We start from the raw sequence: 17,212 nt of genomic DNA, 5'->3' as shown, positions 1-17,212 counted from the left end.
GGTTGTGAACCTCAGCTGTGTTTCCAGATGCCTGTGGGTTGTCATGAGCAGACAGACGGAGCAGCCCGAGGAGCACCCTGCCTCCCCAGAGGCCAGGGCCCAGCTCTGGGGTACCCCGGACAGACTTGCACTGTCTGTGTGCAGTTCGGGGTGTCCATAGTTCTGCCTCATTAACAGAGGTCTCGACACTTGAGTCCTGAGGCCGACTTTGCACCTTGCGGATGGAGAGCAGGTGGGGAGGTGTCATGCTCTGCTCCTCTGGGGTCTGCAGCCGGCCCGGGGGATGGGGCTGGTGTGCGTTCTGTCGACCCGCGTGGGAGGAAGCTGCAGGCTGGGCACCGCACCGGCCCGGGGGCTCTGAAACCTCAAGCCCTGGAGCGTTAGCACGAGGGGCCTCGGAAGAGCCCCCCGGATGCAGAAGACAGGCGGCCATCGGGGGCTGGTGGCCATGCCAGGTCCTCCCTGCCCCGCTCCATCCTGCTTCTGCCTGTGGCAGTTGGGTGATACTTTCTTCTTCCCAGGCCTGTAGTCCTCAGAGCCCTGACCTGCCTTCCCCGCCAAACAAGGATTCTGGGTGGGAAGACCGCCAAGTGAAACCCCAGCTTTAGGAAGAGAAACGGAAACTAGAAATAGGCAGGGGAGGGTCTCTTGCTGGGATACGATCGTACCCCGACTGTCACACCTGGGCTTTGTTCCAGGGGATTTGTGCTATTTTATAATTTATCACGGGGGCTGGGGCCTGTGGGTCCCGGCACCAGCGTCTCCCATGGTGATAACGTGCCACACCGTTCCCCAGAGCCCATGGGTGCCCTGCTCCCCACCTGTTGCCGCTGGTAACGGGCTACATGCACCCAGGGCTTCAGGTTGGCTCCGCACTTCCCTCTGAAGCTGCCCTGGTCTGCCTGCAGCATTGGGTCTGTGCCTCTCTTTAGCTCATTAAACTAGCAGCCCCCATACCCCTAACAGCTAGAATGCTGGCGCCGAGTCCCAGGTGACTTTGACAAATTAGAGTCATAATCTTTTAAGAGCAGGCTGTGGTTAAATGGAGCCAAGTTTACGTCCACCAGGACAGGTGTCCACAGAGGAGGGAGGAAACGATGGTGGCACACCACCCGGGAGTCACGTGGTCCCACCAACCAGGCACAGGTGGGAATCTGAGCCGAGGCCCAGGCCCAGGCAGCAGGACGGGGTTCGGCGCGGCCAAATGCCGGTTCTGTGAAACTTTTACCATCAGGTGGTATCCACTTTGGTTTTCCATCCGTGTTTCAAAAAAGACCCAGAGAAATTAGAGCCACACAGACAGTGAAATGAACCAAAAGGACACAGAAGAAGCAGGCCATTTAGAGGTGTGGGGAGTTGCATTCTGGGGGGTCAGAGCTCGGCCATGGAGACTGGATGTCCATCTCCAAGGACAGGCAGGGTGGAGCAGTGGTCCTTCATGTCTCCCAGGGCTGGCCTGAGAAATGGGTGTGCTGCAGTGTCCAGTCAGACTGGAGTTGCCTGAGATGGGTTCTGCGAGCTCGAGCTCCCCAGATAATAAGTAGGTAACAGGAATCATGTGAAAAGGGCTTCCGGAGTCTAGTCAGTTTGGGAAATGTGGGGTTAAACCAAACTTGTAAGTTTTCTTAAGGCAGGCCTCCCAGAGCCCCGAGATGCTCAAGGTGCCCACGTTCATCACACCTTCCAGGGGCCCTTGGCGCGTGGGCTGCTGCCCTGGCTCATGTGAGCGGCACCTAATTCTTGCAGATTTGAGCTCTCACGCCCCCTCACCCCCCCCCCCCCGCCCACCCTCTGGGAGCTGCTGAGGCAGACAGATGGAGGAGTCATTGAGGGGAGCTAAATTCTCAGGAGAGGCACCAAGGTGCATTGTGAGTTTGGCCCCCGTGAGTTTAAAATACACTGTTTTCTAGTCCCAAGAGGTTTCCCACAGCCTGAGAGGTTGGGAGGACCATCTCCAGGCCCCTTCCCATTCCTGTGCTGTGTTTTTTTGTTTGCTCAGAAGTCTCATACTGGGATTAACCACAGCTTCTTTCCAGAGACTATTTCAGGCACACAGGGACCTTTTATCCACATTTCTCTTGGTACCGTGGACCAAATCAGCAGTGCCTTTGACACGGTTGTGTTGAAAAATGACCCACCCACTAAAAAGCTCTGCTTACTTCCTGGGCAAGGACGTTTGCAAAGTCAGGAGAGGGGAGGCTGGGGTGGAGGCAGAGTGCATGCCAGCGGCCTGCCCTGGCCCCCCCGAAGCTGAGTGCTCTTCTTTCTGACCCACCAGCCCCTGCACGTTGTTTAACTGCTCCAAGAAAGCTGATCCGTGCACCCAGGGTGGGCGTTGCCAGTTGCCTTTCTTTGCAGGATCCTCTGTGTCAGAGGTTCTCAACCAGCGCTGATTTTGTCCCCTGGAGACACCTAGCAATGCCGGGGGATGTTTTAGATTATCACAGCAGGAGGAGAGGGTGCTGCTGCACCCATAGGATGCTATTCAACATCCCAGGGTGCATAGCACAGCCCCTTAGAATAGAGAATTTCTGATCCTAATGTCAGCAGCGTCATCCAGGGCGAGCGTGTGCTCAGTTGGCCCCGTTCTGCAGCCTGTGGCCCAGACACAGCCCTGAGGTTTGCCACATCTGAGCTTCTCAGCAGTGAGAGGAGGGTGAGAGTTCTGCTGAAGGTTCCTGACCGTGAACTCGCTGCCACATCAGAGCTGCTTCATCTGCCCTGTGGAAAACGTGCTTTTCTCTTTGCAGAACCTGAGAGCCAGAAGCAACAAGGATGCCAAGGACCAAACGACCAAGAACTCTCTGGAAAGTGAGTTCTCCATGCCGAGGCCCCTGCATGCCCCTGTGGTGGCGGCCGCTGCCAGCAGGCAGGAGCAGCCAGGGCCCCCAGCTGGGTCATACTCTGGCCCCTCTGCTGCTCCAGATTTCCAGTAGTGGGGGGTGGGGGGATGGGGAGGGAGCAGCGCTGGCCGTGGTGGGTGCGGAGGGACGTGGTCAGGACCTGTTGCCACCAATGGGGGGTGGAGGGTGGGGCAGAGAACCAGGAAGAGGTGGGAGTTATCGGACGCCCACAAAGCAGGCACTGCCGGGCATTTACAGTGTCATCGTGTTGTCCCAACGGCCCTGCAGGAGGCTCTTGTCTTCCCTTGTTTCAGATGATAAAACAGGTTTAGAGTGGAAAGGACCATGTAGAACGCAGATTCAGAGTGGCTGGGCAGGGGTCAGGGCCAAGTAGTCGGGCTCCCGGGCCTGTGTTTGCCCTCATCCCTCTGGGCAGAGTGAGCTCAGGAACAACAAGGTACTTCTCGTTTCTGGCTGTTAGGGTCTTGGGAGGAGTTACGCTCACAGAGAACAGCAGACGTGGGCCGGGGCCACAGCTACACCGCCTTCTGAGCCGGTTTCCTCCATTTCTGTAAAATGGGGATAACAATGCATGCCCTGCACTAGTCGTGGGGGTTACGGGCGGAGCTGCACCCTACATGTGAGAACACATGAAGCGCCTGTGCCTGTGATGGGCTGTGCCCACCACGGAGAAGCGGGGATGGCCCTGGCCGGTGGGGCTCCATGCTGCTGGCGTCCAGGGGTCCAAACACGCTTATAAAACCAAGAGCCATATCTCAGCATCAGGCTTGGATCCACATGGACAGTAGCGGGCTGGTCCGCAGCCCCCGGCCTGGGATCTGCGCTGGCGCTTCCTCCCCAGAGTGCTGGCCAGCTCCCTGACCCCAGGCCGGAGGGCCGTCAACACGGAGGCCTTTGAATGCTTGCTGCTGAGTCAGCCACGCAGGCTCGGGTTCTGATCAGCCCTGGACCTGGCACTGATGTCACAGACTGAAGGCTCACAGCCATGTTCCCGACCTTCCAATGCATCGGGTTCAACCTTGTCACTGAGCGGAGGGGATGTGGGGTTCCCAGGGGATGTGGAGGCTGGGGCTGCCCCCACCTCCACCCTTGCAGTGAGGGTGGGTGGGCAGGTGGGCGGTCCGCCTTCTCTCACCCTTCGTCTCTCCACAGCCCTGCTCTACAAGCCTGTGGACCGGGTCACGAGGAGCACACTGGTCCTGCATGTGAGTCCCTCGGGCCCAGGGCCTCCTCACCCTGGGATTCTTGGCTTCTGTCCTGGGGCTGACGCTGATGTCTGTCAATTTTGCCCGCCTGCACCCTTTTCTGCCACACACCTGTACTGAGGATGCAGAAGTGAGGCACCTCTGCCATCCCTGGGCTCCTGGGGGTGGGAGGGGGGAACGCAGCAGGCTCTCCAGGTGTTCCAGATGCCTCATCAGAGCGGGAACAGGTAGGGAGCATCCCGTCCCACATGGGCAGAGGCTTGCGGGTGGAGAAGCTTCCCGGGGGAGGGGGCGGGGACACATAGTACAGGTTGGGGCACCAATGGCAGGTGCATCCCGGGGCTGTGGTCAGACCACATTCTCCAGCCGGGAGAGCGTGTGCAGAGAGGGTGTGCAGGGAGGCCCACCTGGCGGGGCTGCTCCTAAAGGCAGTGGGGAGTCACTTGCACATTATTAAGTGGTCATCTTAATACTGAGAAACAAAAGCAGGGAAAAAAAGGCCCCCAATCCTACTGCCAGGTGACCTTATTCGTCTGTATTTAGAGCAAGTCTTACACGAGCTTTTTTTTTTTTTAATAAATTTATTTATTTATTTTGGCTACGTTGGGTCTTCGTTGTCGCGCGGGCTCTCTCTAGTTGCGGCGAGCGGGGGCTACTCTTCGTTGCGGTGCACGGGCTTCTCATTGCGGTGGCTTCTCTTGTTGCGGAGCACGGGCTCTAGGCGCGTGGACTTCAGTAGTTGTGGCACGTGGGTTCAGTAGTTGTGGCTCGCGGGCTCTAGAGCGCAGGCTCAGTAGTTGTGGCACACGGGCTTAGTTGCTCCGCGACATGTAGTATCTTCCGGACTAGAGCTCGAACCTGTGTCCCCTGCATTGGCAGGCGGATTCTTAACCACTGCGCCACCCGGGAAGCCCAACATGCGCATTTTTTAAAAAATGTACAACCAAGTCACAGAAGTGTTTGAAGTGTCCGTTTCCTGTCTTGCTTCCTCCCCACAAAGGAGCCACCACCACAAGGATCTTTATGCCGACACACGTGGCATCTTTCTAAATCACTCAGATGGTGTTGTGCTGTGCATACCATTCCACGTGTGGCTTTTTACCCCTTAATGTTATATTGTGGCAGTTGTCCCACTTTGGCCCAAACAGCTCTGCCTCGTTCAGTTTTAAGCTGCATGGTTTTCCATCCATTGCACGTTTCATAACTTCTTACCATCCTCCAACTAAGAGTTCCTGGATGGAGGGAGATAAGCTGAGATCTGCGGTTTGGGAGACTCTGGCCGGTGGCCCATCAGAGTCCTGGAGACCCTTTATTTGGTCCCCTCACCACGATGAGCCCAGGCCTGGCAGGGGGAAGCCAGAGCCACCAGGAGCGGTTGGCGGGGGAGCCTGGGATTCCCAACACCAGAGCCTCCCCTGAGCTTATTTCATCTCCCCATGTTCTCTTTGCTGTAGGATTTGGGAGCTAAGAGGGTTTTGTTTCTCTGAACCAGGAAGCCGTAGACTTTGAGCACAAATTACGTGCATTCGCAGTAGAGAAGGATTCTCAGGCTCTGATCTAAAAGAGGAGGAGCCGGGAAGGTCAGGGGCTTTCTCCTGACCTCACATGGACCGGCGGACCAGGATGGGTTCTGCCCCAGGGGACCTGTGACAATGTCAAGGGGCACTTTTGCTTGTCACAACCACACGAGGGGGCTCCACTGCCATCGAGTGGGCAGAGGCCAGGGATGGTGCCAGCATCCTCCAGTGCCCGGACAGCCCCCACCAAAACCAGCCCTGCATGTTGCCAGGGCCCGGGTAGAGAAACCTGCCCCAGACCTGTAGCGTGGAGCCCCTCTCTGCAATGTGCAAACAGTATAGGCTTGTGGGACGCCGTTAGGGGCCTGCTCCCGGCACAGTGCTCGCACGAGTGCTGCCGCGTGGCCCAGGCCATGGTGAGAAGCGGCCCCAGGTCACACCCAGCGCGTCTGCGGCTCTCACGGCAGAGATGCCGGGGCTGCTCTGACTCCATCCTTCGTCCAATGCAGGACTTGCTGAAACACACCCCCTCTGGCCACCCCGACCACCTGCTGCTGCAAGACGCCCTCCGCATCTCGCAGAACTTCCTGTCCAGCATTAACGAGGAGATAACGCCCCGCCGGCAGTCCATGACCGTGAAGAAGGGAGAGGTGAGCATGGCGGCCGAGCAGAGGTGGGCATGGGGCCCACTGTATCCGCACAGCTCAGCCCAACACAGAAACGCCTGGACTTGGGGGCCCTTGACCCTGGCAGGGTGAACCCAGGCCGGTGTGCAGGGCATCGGGGTGTGGTTTCAGGGGTGCGGGCCTCACCTGGGGGGTTATGTCCCGGGCACCCCACACCCTGCCGGATCAGGGTCCCCAGCTAAGGAGACCGGTGAGAAGGAAGATGGCATTTGTGTGCCTGGGAACCACTCGGTTTCTCTTGAGTGTTCTTTCATTAACATGTAGTTAACAGTGGGTTTAAGGACTTTAAAGGTGATGAAGGGGAGGCGGGTGTGGTTTGTGTTTGCGGCCGGAGAGCGGCTGGAGAACGAACGTGGTTGACTTCTTCGGCCAGGAGGGCTCTCTTTCCCCTCCTCCCTCCCTCCCTGACAGCCCCTCCCGGTCTCCATCTCTCTGCACATCGTAGATGAGAGGGTGTGGAACAGAGGGGCTCAGACGCCACCCTTGCCACCTCCGCTCCTTCCCGGGAGGGGCCCAGCCCGGTGCCAGGCAGCTTGCAGCAAGATGGCAGAGGTGTGCCAGTCAGGGGCGGCGTCTAGTGTGAGCACCTTTCGTTGGAAGCGGCACCGCGGGGTGGGGCGGGGGTGCGGACCCGCGGCCTCTGGGGTCTCGTGCAGGGACAAGAGCCATATGGCCCAGCAACACGTGGGCTGGCAGCGAACCTTACTGTAGCTGCCGCTCGGAGCCACTCCTCTTCCCGTTAGTGTGCCAGGTGCTCGGCGGCGCCGAGGCTGACCTGCCAGGACGCGGGGCTGGCGGGCAGGCTACTCTCAGCCCTGTGCTTCCACACCTGTGTGGGAAGTGGTACCTGAGTGCTCGGCCTCCCTTGTCAGCAGTTCACACGGTCTCTCCAGACTCGGGATTTGCTTCCGTCAAGACTCCCGTCCCTGTCGGGTTCATGCTGCTTGGTCTCCCCTCCTGGGACACCATGCTCTCTCGCAGGCAGTTCCTTTATAAGAGCACCGCCCTCCTGGGAAGCAGCCGTGCGAGTCCTTCTGTGGGTGCTGAGTCTGCGCCTGTGTCTCCCGCTGCACTTAGGTTCCCCGGGGAGAAGTGCCTCCTTGCTCTTCGGATCATTGGAAGCAGCTGCCTCCAGGAATTGAGGAAAATCAGATGTCGCCTGGCAGTTGTCAGCCAGGCCCTTGAGCCCACATCTGTATCCCAGGCCTCCTTCCCCGTGGACCCATGGTCGGGGTCCCGGGGCGCCTGAGTGGGAAGTGTGTAGGGGCCGGTGCTTCACGGAGGCAGGGCTTCTACCTGCGTCCACCCCATCCCCACCAGCATCTGGTCCTGTTGACCTGTGGTGTCTGCTCCTTGAGGGGAATCGTTTGGGTGCCTCAGCCACGAATGGGGGAGAAAGGCCGGTGACCCTGATATCGGGAGTCTGAGTCGCACACGCCTTCATTCAGGGCTCTCCGTCAGGAGCACAGTAAGGGAGATTGATGGCGGCTAGACCAGGATGCAGGCAGATCCACACCCACACTCCTGCCTGGGACGTCCTCGAGAGCTGGGGGCTGGGGTCTACAGATAGAGACAGAATGAGGCCTGACCCCTGGGCCAGGGTCCGGGCTCCCTTCGTGGATTTGCCAGTATCGTGGTTGGGGGCCCTGCTTTCCTGGAGCTGGGAGACCCTTCCTGCCCATCTGCTGCACATTTTCTGTTTGAGCCACTGCAGGACACCCGGGTGGGCTGGGGTTCAGAAGTGAGGCCTGGGGCCTCCTTGGAAGGGAGGACATCTGCCACGATGGGGAAGCTCGTGGTGAGAAAGTCCTGCTGCGCTCAGAGGACAGCCACACCGTCCACTCCCCGCGCTGTGCACCTCGTGTGGCCCTCGGAGACAGGGTGCAGCACAGAGCAAGGCTCAGGCCAGGACGTCATGGGGTGGGGGGCTTCTCCTGGAAAATGAGGATTTGCACAGGCAGGGGTACATGGGGAGGGGCCTGGCAACTGAGTCCACCCATCAGAGCCCCCCAGGGCTGCTGTCTGAGCCCGTGTCTGCTAACACGGATGGGTGGATGTACGGGCTGCCACAAGTGCCAGGGTGACGCTGGTGGCCTCTGGAGGATGAAGTTGGTGGCTGGGGTGGGACTTTGGATGAACCTGTGAGCGGCAGGACCCGGCGGAGGAGGGGAAGGGCCTGCAGGGGGCTCCATCAGGGCTGGGACCCTGGACGATTCTGACCTGCCAGCAGAGGGGACGAATCCACCTCTGAGCTGGACGTCGGGGGCCCTCTGCTGGCAATGGCCAGAAGCTCAGCTCCTTTGTGTGGAGAAAGGAGTGCAGTGCCCCCCTCACAGAAGGTCCCTTGGTCCTGCCTCCTGGGCTGGAAGACCATCTGCCGTGTCCCTGCCGAGGGGGCATTCCTTGAGGACCTCAGTGTCCCAGGACCTGCCCCCCAGCACAGACCCCGCAGTCAGGCTGCCCAGGTCCCCAGTGCTGCATGGCCGTGTCCCCAGGTGCACATGCTTCTGTGCTTCCCATGGGTGCGGACGCGGGGCTTGCCTATGCCCACAGCAGGAGGGGGAGGGCAGTGACGATGGGTCACGGCCTGGGCACGTGGGCAGCCCTCCTGCCCTCCCACTTATGGTCTGGTTGGCACTGGCGGCTCCCATGTAAATCATCCAGTCTCCGTGCCAGGGCCTGGCCGGCTGCTGTGAGCCGAGCTGCGCATGACGGTGATGTGGGAGTATTGGGGGGCCTGGCCCGGGCTGCATTTGCTTCTGGGGGGCTCCTGCTGAGAGTATGGGGGGAGTTCAGGGAGGCACAGGCTCCCTGATAAGAACCTCAGGCGGCAGGTGGCAGTGGAGCCAGGTCCCCAGACCTGCTGGGGGGTGGGGTGTTGGGGGGGTGACAGGGGTAGGGAGACACTGTTGGTCTTTGCCCCCTGTGGTGTGTGTACCTGACCCTCCGGACCCTTCCCAGGCCATCACAGAGAGGGGTGGGGAGTTGCCCTTTCTGGGGGTCCTTCCCTGAGGCCAGGCGGGCAGGGTCCCCGATGAGCACCTGGTCTCTCTCCTCCTGGGCACAGACCCCTGAGCGTCCCCGCTCGCTCCCTGTGCTGCCTGGGGTGGATGGTGGAGCTCCCTGAGGCTCAGGCTTCTCATCTTCGAAGTGGGCACGAGGACTCACCCACAGCAGGAAGGTCACATCCAGTGACAGGCCACGTGCTGGCACAGCACACCCGGGGTGTGCGTGGGGCAGCCTCTCATCCTGTCTCTGTGTCCTCGGCACAGCACAGCGCCAGCCCGGATGAGGTGGCGGGCACTGTTTGCCAGCTGAATTACCGACTTACCTCCATGTGCCCTGGAAACTTGTGAGCCATGGACCATCCCTTGTCTTTCAGATGAAGCCCCCAGGGGCAGAGAGGCACAGGGCTTGCTGGTGACTGGTGCCTCTAGTCTCCCTGCTCCTTCGAGGATGCCTCAGGGTCAGGGGTGGGCATCAGAGGTATAAAACGCCTATGTGGGCCCCTGCCTATCAGTGCGCACTGACCTCAGAAGGACTAGAATGTGGGGTCCCAGCTGGGGGACCCCTGCCTGGCCTCCTGATGCCCTGAGATCCAGGCCCAGCCCTTAGCGTGACTGCCCCCTCTCGAAGTTCTCCCAGCCCGTCTCCTCCCCCCTTACCAGGCAGTCCCCTCTAGGCCGAGCACCAAGCTCTTGTTACCTGAGCCTTGACGGTCCCCGTACGAGAACATCCCCTCTCCACGTGGCCAGCCTCTTGCCTGGGTCTCCAGGCCTGTCCTGGGGATGTATGGGCCGCCCTGCTCAGAGGGGCTCTCCTGTCACCTTGGCTGCAATGTTCCCTCCGGCCTCCAGGCCAGTGGCCGTGACTCTGTCTGGGGCTTGGGAACTTTGATGAACAAAGAGCAAGGCGTTTGGCGTGTGTGTTTGCGGGCGGATGAGGTGGAAGGAGCGCTGGGAAGTGGGTGTGAGGGTTGGAGGTGGGGGGAGTGGAGGCCCAGGCCACCCCTGCCCTGACCAGCACCCACCCCCGCCCCTGCAGCACCGGCAGCTGCTGAAGGACAGCTTCATGGTGGAGCTGGTGGAGGGGGCCCGCAAGCTGCGGCACGTCTTCCTCTTCACTGACCTGCTCCTGTGCACCAAGCTCAAGAAGCAGAGTGGAGGGTGAGTGACCGTGCGGCCCCGGCTGAGAGGAGGGTCCCCGGGGTATGGGGTGGTTTCTATAGGAGGAGACCTGGTGTTCTTTCCAGTGAGCCTCGAGAGGTCGTAACCTGTTGCCAGGTTGCTCTTGTTAAGCTACATTCTGTCTCCAACTGGACGTGATGCCAGGCTCAAGGTCAAAGTTCATCATTAGGAATCTGGAGACATTCAGGGTCTGGGTGGGTGACCAGGCTGTTGACTATGACTTCAGGTGCTACTGGGGGGCTGTCATGTCGTGACCCAGGCAGGTCAGGGGGCTGCAGGGTCTGGTGCAGGTGGGGGATGGACACTGGCTGCCCCTCCCCTGTCCTCGGAGGCCATCACTAGGTGATCCCTACATCTTGTCTTCCCGAGATCATGGTGGCTTCTAAGTGATTCTCAGCATTGGCCTGCAGACCCCACCCAAACCCCCAGGGATCAGACCACACAGGTTGCAGCAGTGGGGGGCCGGAGGGGGGAGGCAGTGGCTGGAATGGAGGAAAGAAGGTCACGTTGGGAAGAACCAGAACTGGGCTCTTCACCCCATTCTGCCATCACCACGCTGAGTGGATTTAATCAGAAGAGAGCCTTGGTTTGCCCATCTGTCGAGGGAGGGATTACACCGGGTAGATTTGCAGCCCCTCAAAACCCTACAGCTCTGGACGTGTCTGCAGTCCTGTCCTGACTGTCATTGGCGGCCTAGGTGGTCTCCCGCGTCAGGGAGCCTATGAGCCACCACCGTCAGCACAGAGTGGGGTGGATGAGGGCTTGTCAGACCCGTGGGGCCTGGGTCACTTGTACACAATGCCCCTCCCCAGGGGTCACCGAGGCTGGGTCGCCAGTGTCTGCCTGTGGCCTTATCCCAGCCTGTCTCAGGGACCATGAGCAGAGTTTGAAGGTCAGGTAAACTTCGTGGCCATGAACTTAGGGTTCCCCAGTGTCGAAAGCAGTGACTTAAGCAAAGGAAGGTGGTCAGCCTGTTAACCTGCCCCTCCCCCCACCCAGCAAAACGCAGCAATATGACTGCAAATGGTACATCCCGCTCACGGATCTCAGCTTCCAGACAGTAGACGACTCGGAGGCCGCACCCAACATCCCCCTGGTGCTGGATGAGGAGCTGGATGCCATGAAGATCAAGATCTCCCAGATCAAGAGTGACATCCAGAGAGAGAAGGTGGGGCTGCGGGGGTGGTGCCAGGCCAGGCTCTGCAGCTCGAGTGGGCAGCATCCCCTCAGGCTGGCAGGCGGGCGAGTTCTGCAGGGCATCTGACCCCACTGCTGGTCTCTGGGACCTGCTGGGACCCCAGTGAGCCCTCTCAGTGCCAGGCCTCCCATCAGGCATGGAGCCGTCCAGGATGGGGTGGGGGGAGGTGCCCCTCTGTCCCTCTTATAACTGCCCTGATCCGGAGCGAATCCCAGGCTGGGGGGAAACATGGCCCCTCCAGGGGTTCTGGACTGCACCCAGCAGGCCCCTGGTTGTTTCTGGAGAAGAACAGTGTTCTGGAGGAGCAGTGAGGATGAACCCCTCGCCTGTAGGGTCAGCCCAGGCCAGAGCGGGTGCCTCACGGTGGCCAAAGACAAAGTGGGTCCCCAGAAGGTTGATGTTCAGAGACACCCAGCTGAGGTGGGTGCAGCAGGACAGGGGTCCTTCTCAGCCCTCACCCTACCCAGCCTTCTGTACTGCAAACCCCGCAGGATGAGGAAAGCACAGGAGCCCCAGGACCGGCGTGAACTCTGGGTTGTTTATTCGTCCCAACGGACCCGTGGCCCCCATGGCAGAGTGTCCCGAGGCAGAGGGGAGCCAGGGCTGCATCCGCGGGGCTGTCAAGCTCTCTGCCATCACTCACCCATCCGAGCCGTGCCCTCTGCCTAGTGGCAGGCAGCACAGCCTCCCCCGGGGACAGAGGGCTTCAGGAGGGAGGAACACGACACGCGGCAGGGAGGATTTTCCCAGCCAGGTCCTGGGGGTGCATGTCACCCTCCATCAGGACCCTTGCAGTCACTCCCGGGGGACCTGATGCTGAAATGTGGCAGATCCGGGAGCAGGGAGGGGCCTTTGGGGTCACGACAGGCCCCTTCACATTGTCTAAGTTTGGAGCAAGTGAAAAAAGGGAGGTTTGTGAGAGGAAGAACTTAATCCCTTAAGAAGGATGGGCTGAGCATGTCCGGCAGCCTATGCCGGGCCTGGACGCTGTGGCCGAGACCCTGTCCACGCTGGGCCGCCAGACGGTCTCCCGTCCTCCGCGGACCGAGCATCAGGGGTGGTGGGGCAGGCGGAGTGGGAGCGGGCCGCGCTGGGCCAGAGCTGGAAACGTGACCGTGCCCTCTCCCCACAGAGAGCGAACAAGGGCAGCAAGGCCATCGAGAGGCTGAGGAAGAAGCTCTCAGAGCAGGAGTCGCTGCTCTTGCTCATGTCCCCCAGCATGGCCTTCCGCGTGCACAGCCGCAACGGCAAGGTGAGCGCCCAGCGTGGCACACAGGCCACTCTCTGGGGCTTTGGGCCGGAGCCCCCATGGCTGGGAGGTGGTGGGGTCTCCAGGGAGTCTCAATAGGGCGGGGGGCTTGCAGGTTTGTGCAGACCCAGCCCTCGGTGCAGGAATGCTGTCCGGGACCTCTTGGGCCAGAGAGACAGCTTCTCTCCTGAGTGGCTTCTGCTGCCTCTGTAGCCGGGACCTTTCCCTCCATGGGCATCACGCACTTGTCAGGGGGCAGCCGGTGGGGGGCAGCCGGTGGGCTTTGCGGGAGCCTTGCCTCTGCGTCATGGGCCCAGCTTGTGGGCATCAGCCCTCCCCTCTGCAGGTCCCACCTGGTGACCCCGGTGGCCCTACACTCTGATTCGTCACGCCCTGACCCAGGCGCAGCAGGAGGGGCGGAGGGTGCAGGGAGGGACGAGCAGTGCTGTGAGCACAGCCGCCCCAGCTCGGCCGGCCTGCAGCACGGAGATGCTCGTGCCTGCTGTGGGCGTGCTGCGGGCTCCACGCGGTGACCAGGACGGAGCCCTGGATCCACTGGGCGCCCGCTCAGCCGAGGTGGAGATAACGGGTGTGCTCCCCCCCCGCCCAGAGTTACACGTTCCTGATCTCATCCGACTATGAGCGGGCCGAGTGGAGGGAGAACATCCGGGAGCAGCAGAAGAAATGTGAGTGGCCTGTGCGCCCAGGACGTGGGCCCAGGAGCGTCAGGGCTGGATGGTCACCTCCCATGGTCTCAAACCTTGTTTTCCCCAAGGGATAGTGGAACTCTTATCCAAGTGAGATGTGCCGTGGAGCCCTAATACGGGAAATAATGGGGGAGGAGCTGTCCTGATAGGACCCCCTGCCCTCTGTGCCCCCCTGCCTGCCCTCTGACCTCCTCCCATGAACCCCCTTCCCCTCCTCTGGCCTTCTCTGAATTCCCGCCTGCATTCTGGACCTCCTTACTCTGAATTCCCTGCCTGCCCCCGGGGGCCCCCCTGCACCCCTGCTGCCTTTCCGAGGCTGCCACGCACGTGGCCCACCCGCCTTGCCTCCGCCCAGGCCTGCCACACACCCCAACAGATGCTGATGCCATACGGCCCTCGACTGGGCCCACCTGGGCAGCCACACTGTGCTGGCCCTGCTCCCCTGTGCTTGACCGCTGTCAGGACAGGGCGCCTACTCCCCTCTGGATGGCCCCTTCTTTGGGCGCTTCCCTCCATTAGCAGTTCTTTCCTTCTGCTCAGCTCAGAGCTGCCCCGTCCTCCCTGGCAGCCTTCAGGGTGGGATGGCAGACCCTGACCCAGGTCCTGGGGCTGCAGCTGCCGGTTCCCTCCTCCGCCCCCAGCCATACGGTTTGGGATTCCCGAGCCATCCTTGCTAAAAGGTTTCCGCGTGTGCCCTGTGTGCCCCCCAAGGTAGGTTGGGGGCTCCGCACGCCTCTGCCCTGTCCTGAGCGCCTGTCCCCCCAGGGTTGTCATTCATGCCTGTGCTGAGACCCCAGTGCCACTGCCTCCGGGGGCAGGACGGGCGCTCCTGGTGACTCTGATGGCCAGTGCCTGGGGCCCTGCCAGAGTTCCTGTCCCAGGTGTCCTGTTGTAACCAGGGGCCCAGACCATTTACAGCATGTTTTGTCTGCTCAGAAATAATCCCCTTTCCCCACCTGGTGGAGAGGAGAGGGCGCAGGGGACATAGCCCCACAGGAAGGTGCCCCAGATCACCCCCTCACAACCGCCTTGAGGTCGTGCCAAGGTGGTGGGCGGCCCTGTGTTTGTGAGCGTTGTGCAAAGATTCCTCCCACCCTCTGAGCCTAGCCTGGTCCCCCCGGGGCCATGCCTCACCTGCCCCTTACCGGCTCCTGCCTGGGAGCAGGTGGCCCCTGTGGTCCTCCTAACCAGGGTGTGCTGAGGACCCAGTGGGGGGACATCTGAGAACACCCCATGGGGGTCCTGGGGAGTCCGAGAGCCGGGCAGACTCACCAGTTGGTGTGCCTGTGCCCCCATCTCAGGTTTCAAGAGTTTCTCCCTGACGTCCGTGGAGCTGCAGATGCTGACCAACTCGTGCGTCAAGCTTCAGACCGTCCACAGCATCCCACTGACCATCAACAAAGAAGGTGGGCTGTGCCCCCCAGGCCGCTGTCCCTTTCTGCTGTTAGTGCCATCCTGGAACCAGAGACGTCCATTCCAAGGCTGGGTGTGCTGCTGAGGGCCTGTCAGCCTCTCCAGGGTGTGGACGGGATGGGTTAGGGGTGGTCGCTCCCAGGTGGCGGCCACCGGGTGGCTGAGAAGACCTATGACTTGGCCCCAAGTCCCGAGCCGCTCCTCAGGCCCTCTGTGCTCTGGGTCCCGCTCCCCGTCCCCCCGCCCACCCCTCAGCCTGGTGCCGCCCGCCCCCACCTGTGGTTGTGCTGCATCTTGCGTTCACTGTTACACACACTCATGCACATGCAGCCACACACAGGGGTATGCTTTGTACACTCAGGCACACACACCCCATCCACGTGGCATGCTCCCCGACCCCTCTCCTGTCCCGAGAACCTGTCACGTCTCTTCTCGGTCCCTGGTTTGCCCGTGTTGTGAACCCAACTAGATCCTAAGGTCCCCGAGACAGAGGCCACGATGGGTGTGTTTCTGCTCCTGACATTGCCTTGTCCCCTGCTAAGCAAGTGACAGTCACATGGGCCCCCATGAGGGTCACCTTGAAGCAGAACCTGTCACCTGCCTGCTTCTCCCAGGAGGACGGATGCTCACCTCTCTGGTCTCTCGCACAGATGATGAATCTCCCGGGCTCTACGGGTTCCTGAATGTCATCGTCCACTCCGCCACTGGCTTTAAGCAGAGTTCTAGTAAGCAGCTGGGTTGGGGAGGAAGGCGGCCGGACACTGAGCCGAAGGGTGCGGGGACCAGAGAAGCAGCTGACCGCCGGGAGGTGCGGTGCTGGCTGACGCCCACTAGGTGTGGGGTTGCTTTCCCTGGGGTGGACCCTGCCGTTGCCGGCACCTGGCTCAGACCCTGCGAGCTGGGGAGCTGCCCCCTGCAGGCGAGTCCTGCAATTGCAGGGGCTGGGGTTTGCTATAGACAGAAAACGCTGCCTAGGTTGCTAGGAAGCCAGGAGGCTGAGGGCCAGCACCCTGACCCTGGCCAGCAGAGGGGGGGCACCTCTCCCAGCCACTTGAGCTGTCAGAGTGGTGAGGGCTGGTCACATTTCAGCCCAGGTACAGCACACGCTCACCTGTCAGCCTGGCACCAAGTTCTTAGGGTCCCTCGGAGGAGGACACAGGGCAGGCACCGTTCTGCTGACCTTCCCACCGTTGCTACAAAACCAAACAAGAAATCCCTGATGAGTCACAAGATAGAAGATATTTACAAACTGTGTATATATGATCAGGGCCTTGTATCCAGAATATATAGAGAACTCTTACAACGCAATGCTTGAGACAACCCAGTTTTTAAAAAATGAGCAAGAGATTCAGATAGACATAAAAAACAAATTTACAGATTTGTGGTTGAATGGGAGAAATGGGCATAAGAGATCTTTTAGGGGTGATGGAAGTGTGCTACAATTGGATAGTGGTAGTGATTACACCACTCTGTAAACTTACAAAAAGCATTGAATTGGTCACTTAAAGTGGGTAAACTTTAAGGTATACAATTCATACCTCAGTAAAGACATTTTTTAATAAAAAAGAATGGAACACAATAACTATTGAATAAATTCTCACTAACTAGAGGTGAATAAGTCTGAATACAAATACTTTTTCATTTTACTCTGTACTAACTTTATTAGTACACTGATGGACGCCGCGCCCCTGCACCCACTTTTCTCCCCGCACCGAGCTGCTGTCAGTGAGCAGGGGAGCGAATGTTCTGAGAGGTGCCGGTTCCCTGCGCACTGTTGTGAGGTGCTGCTAACCTTGCCGGCCACTGGTTTGGTGTCTTGTTTTAAAAAGAAAACCAAGGACTTCCCTGGCAGTCCAGTGGGTGAGACTCCACACTTCCACTGCAGGGGGCACAGGTTCGATCCCTGGTCGGGGAACTAAGATCCCGCATGCCACGCTGTGCGGCCAAAAAAAACAAGACAAAAATAAAACCAAGACTGTTTTTTATGATTTAGAAAATAACACCTGCTTTTATAAAAAACATTGGTAATAAGGGACAGCATGGTCACCCTCTCTGTGTCACTGTCCTGCAGGTCTGTACTGCACCCTGGAGGTGGATTCCTTTGGCTACTTTGTAAATAAAGCCAAGACACGCGTCTACAGGGACACGGCTGAGCCCAACTGGAATGAGGTGAGGCCCGACTTCTG

General features: G+C 59.9%; 1 protein-coding gene across 6 annotated transcripts in view; it reads left to right on the top strand.

Annotated features, from left to right (window-relative positions):
* The window catches only part of BCR (BCR activator of RhoGEF and GTPase), a 103,067-nt gene that overhangs the window by 65,567 nt on the left and 20,288 nt on the right, over positions 1 to 17,212 (top strand). For all 6 annotated transcript variants that reach the window (XR_014251567.1, XM_082416262.1, XM_082416260.1 and 3 more), the window contains exons 6-15: positions 2,751 to 2,811; positions 4,017 to 4,069; positions 6,096 to 6,236; positions 10,317 to 10,438; positions 11,459 to 11,627; positions 12,790 to 12,909; positions 13,517 to 13,592; positions 14,915 to 15,019; positions 15,677 to 15,751; positions 17,098 to 17,195. Coding sequence is in view for 5 of the 6 variants with exons in the window: in XM_082416262.1 (XP_082272388.1) it covers positions 2,751 to 2,811; positions 4,017 to 4,069; positions 6,096 to 6,236; positions 10,317 to 10,438; positions 11,459 to 11,627; positions 12,790 to 12,909; positions 13,517 to 13,592; positions 14,915 to 15,019; positions 15,677 to 15,751; positions 17,098 to 17,195 (1,020 nt within the window). In the remaining variant the exon portion in view is untranslated. The remainder of the gene's footprint in view (positions 1 to 2,750; positions 2,812 to 4,016; positions 4,070 to 6,095; positions 6,237 to 10,316; positions 10,439 to 11,458; positions 11,628 to 12,789; positions 12,910 to 13,516; positions 13,593 to 14,914; positions 15,020 to 15,676; positions 15,752 to 17,097; positions 17,196 to 17,212) is intronic.

Source organism: Balaenoptera physalus (assembly GCF_965194825.1).
Source record: "Balaenoptera physalus genome assembly, chromosome: 12".
Taxonomy (NCBI): Eukaryota; Metazoa; Chordata; class Mammalia; order Artiodactyla; family Balaenopteridae; genus Balaenoptera; species Balaenoptera physalus.
This window is presented reverse-complemented; position numbering and strand designations above follow the sequence as displayed.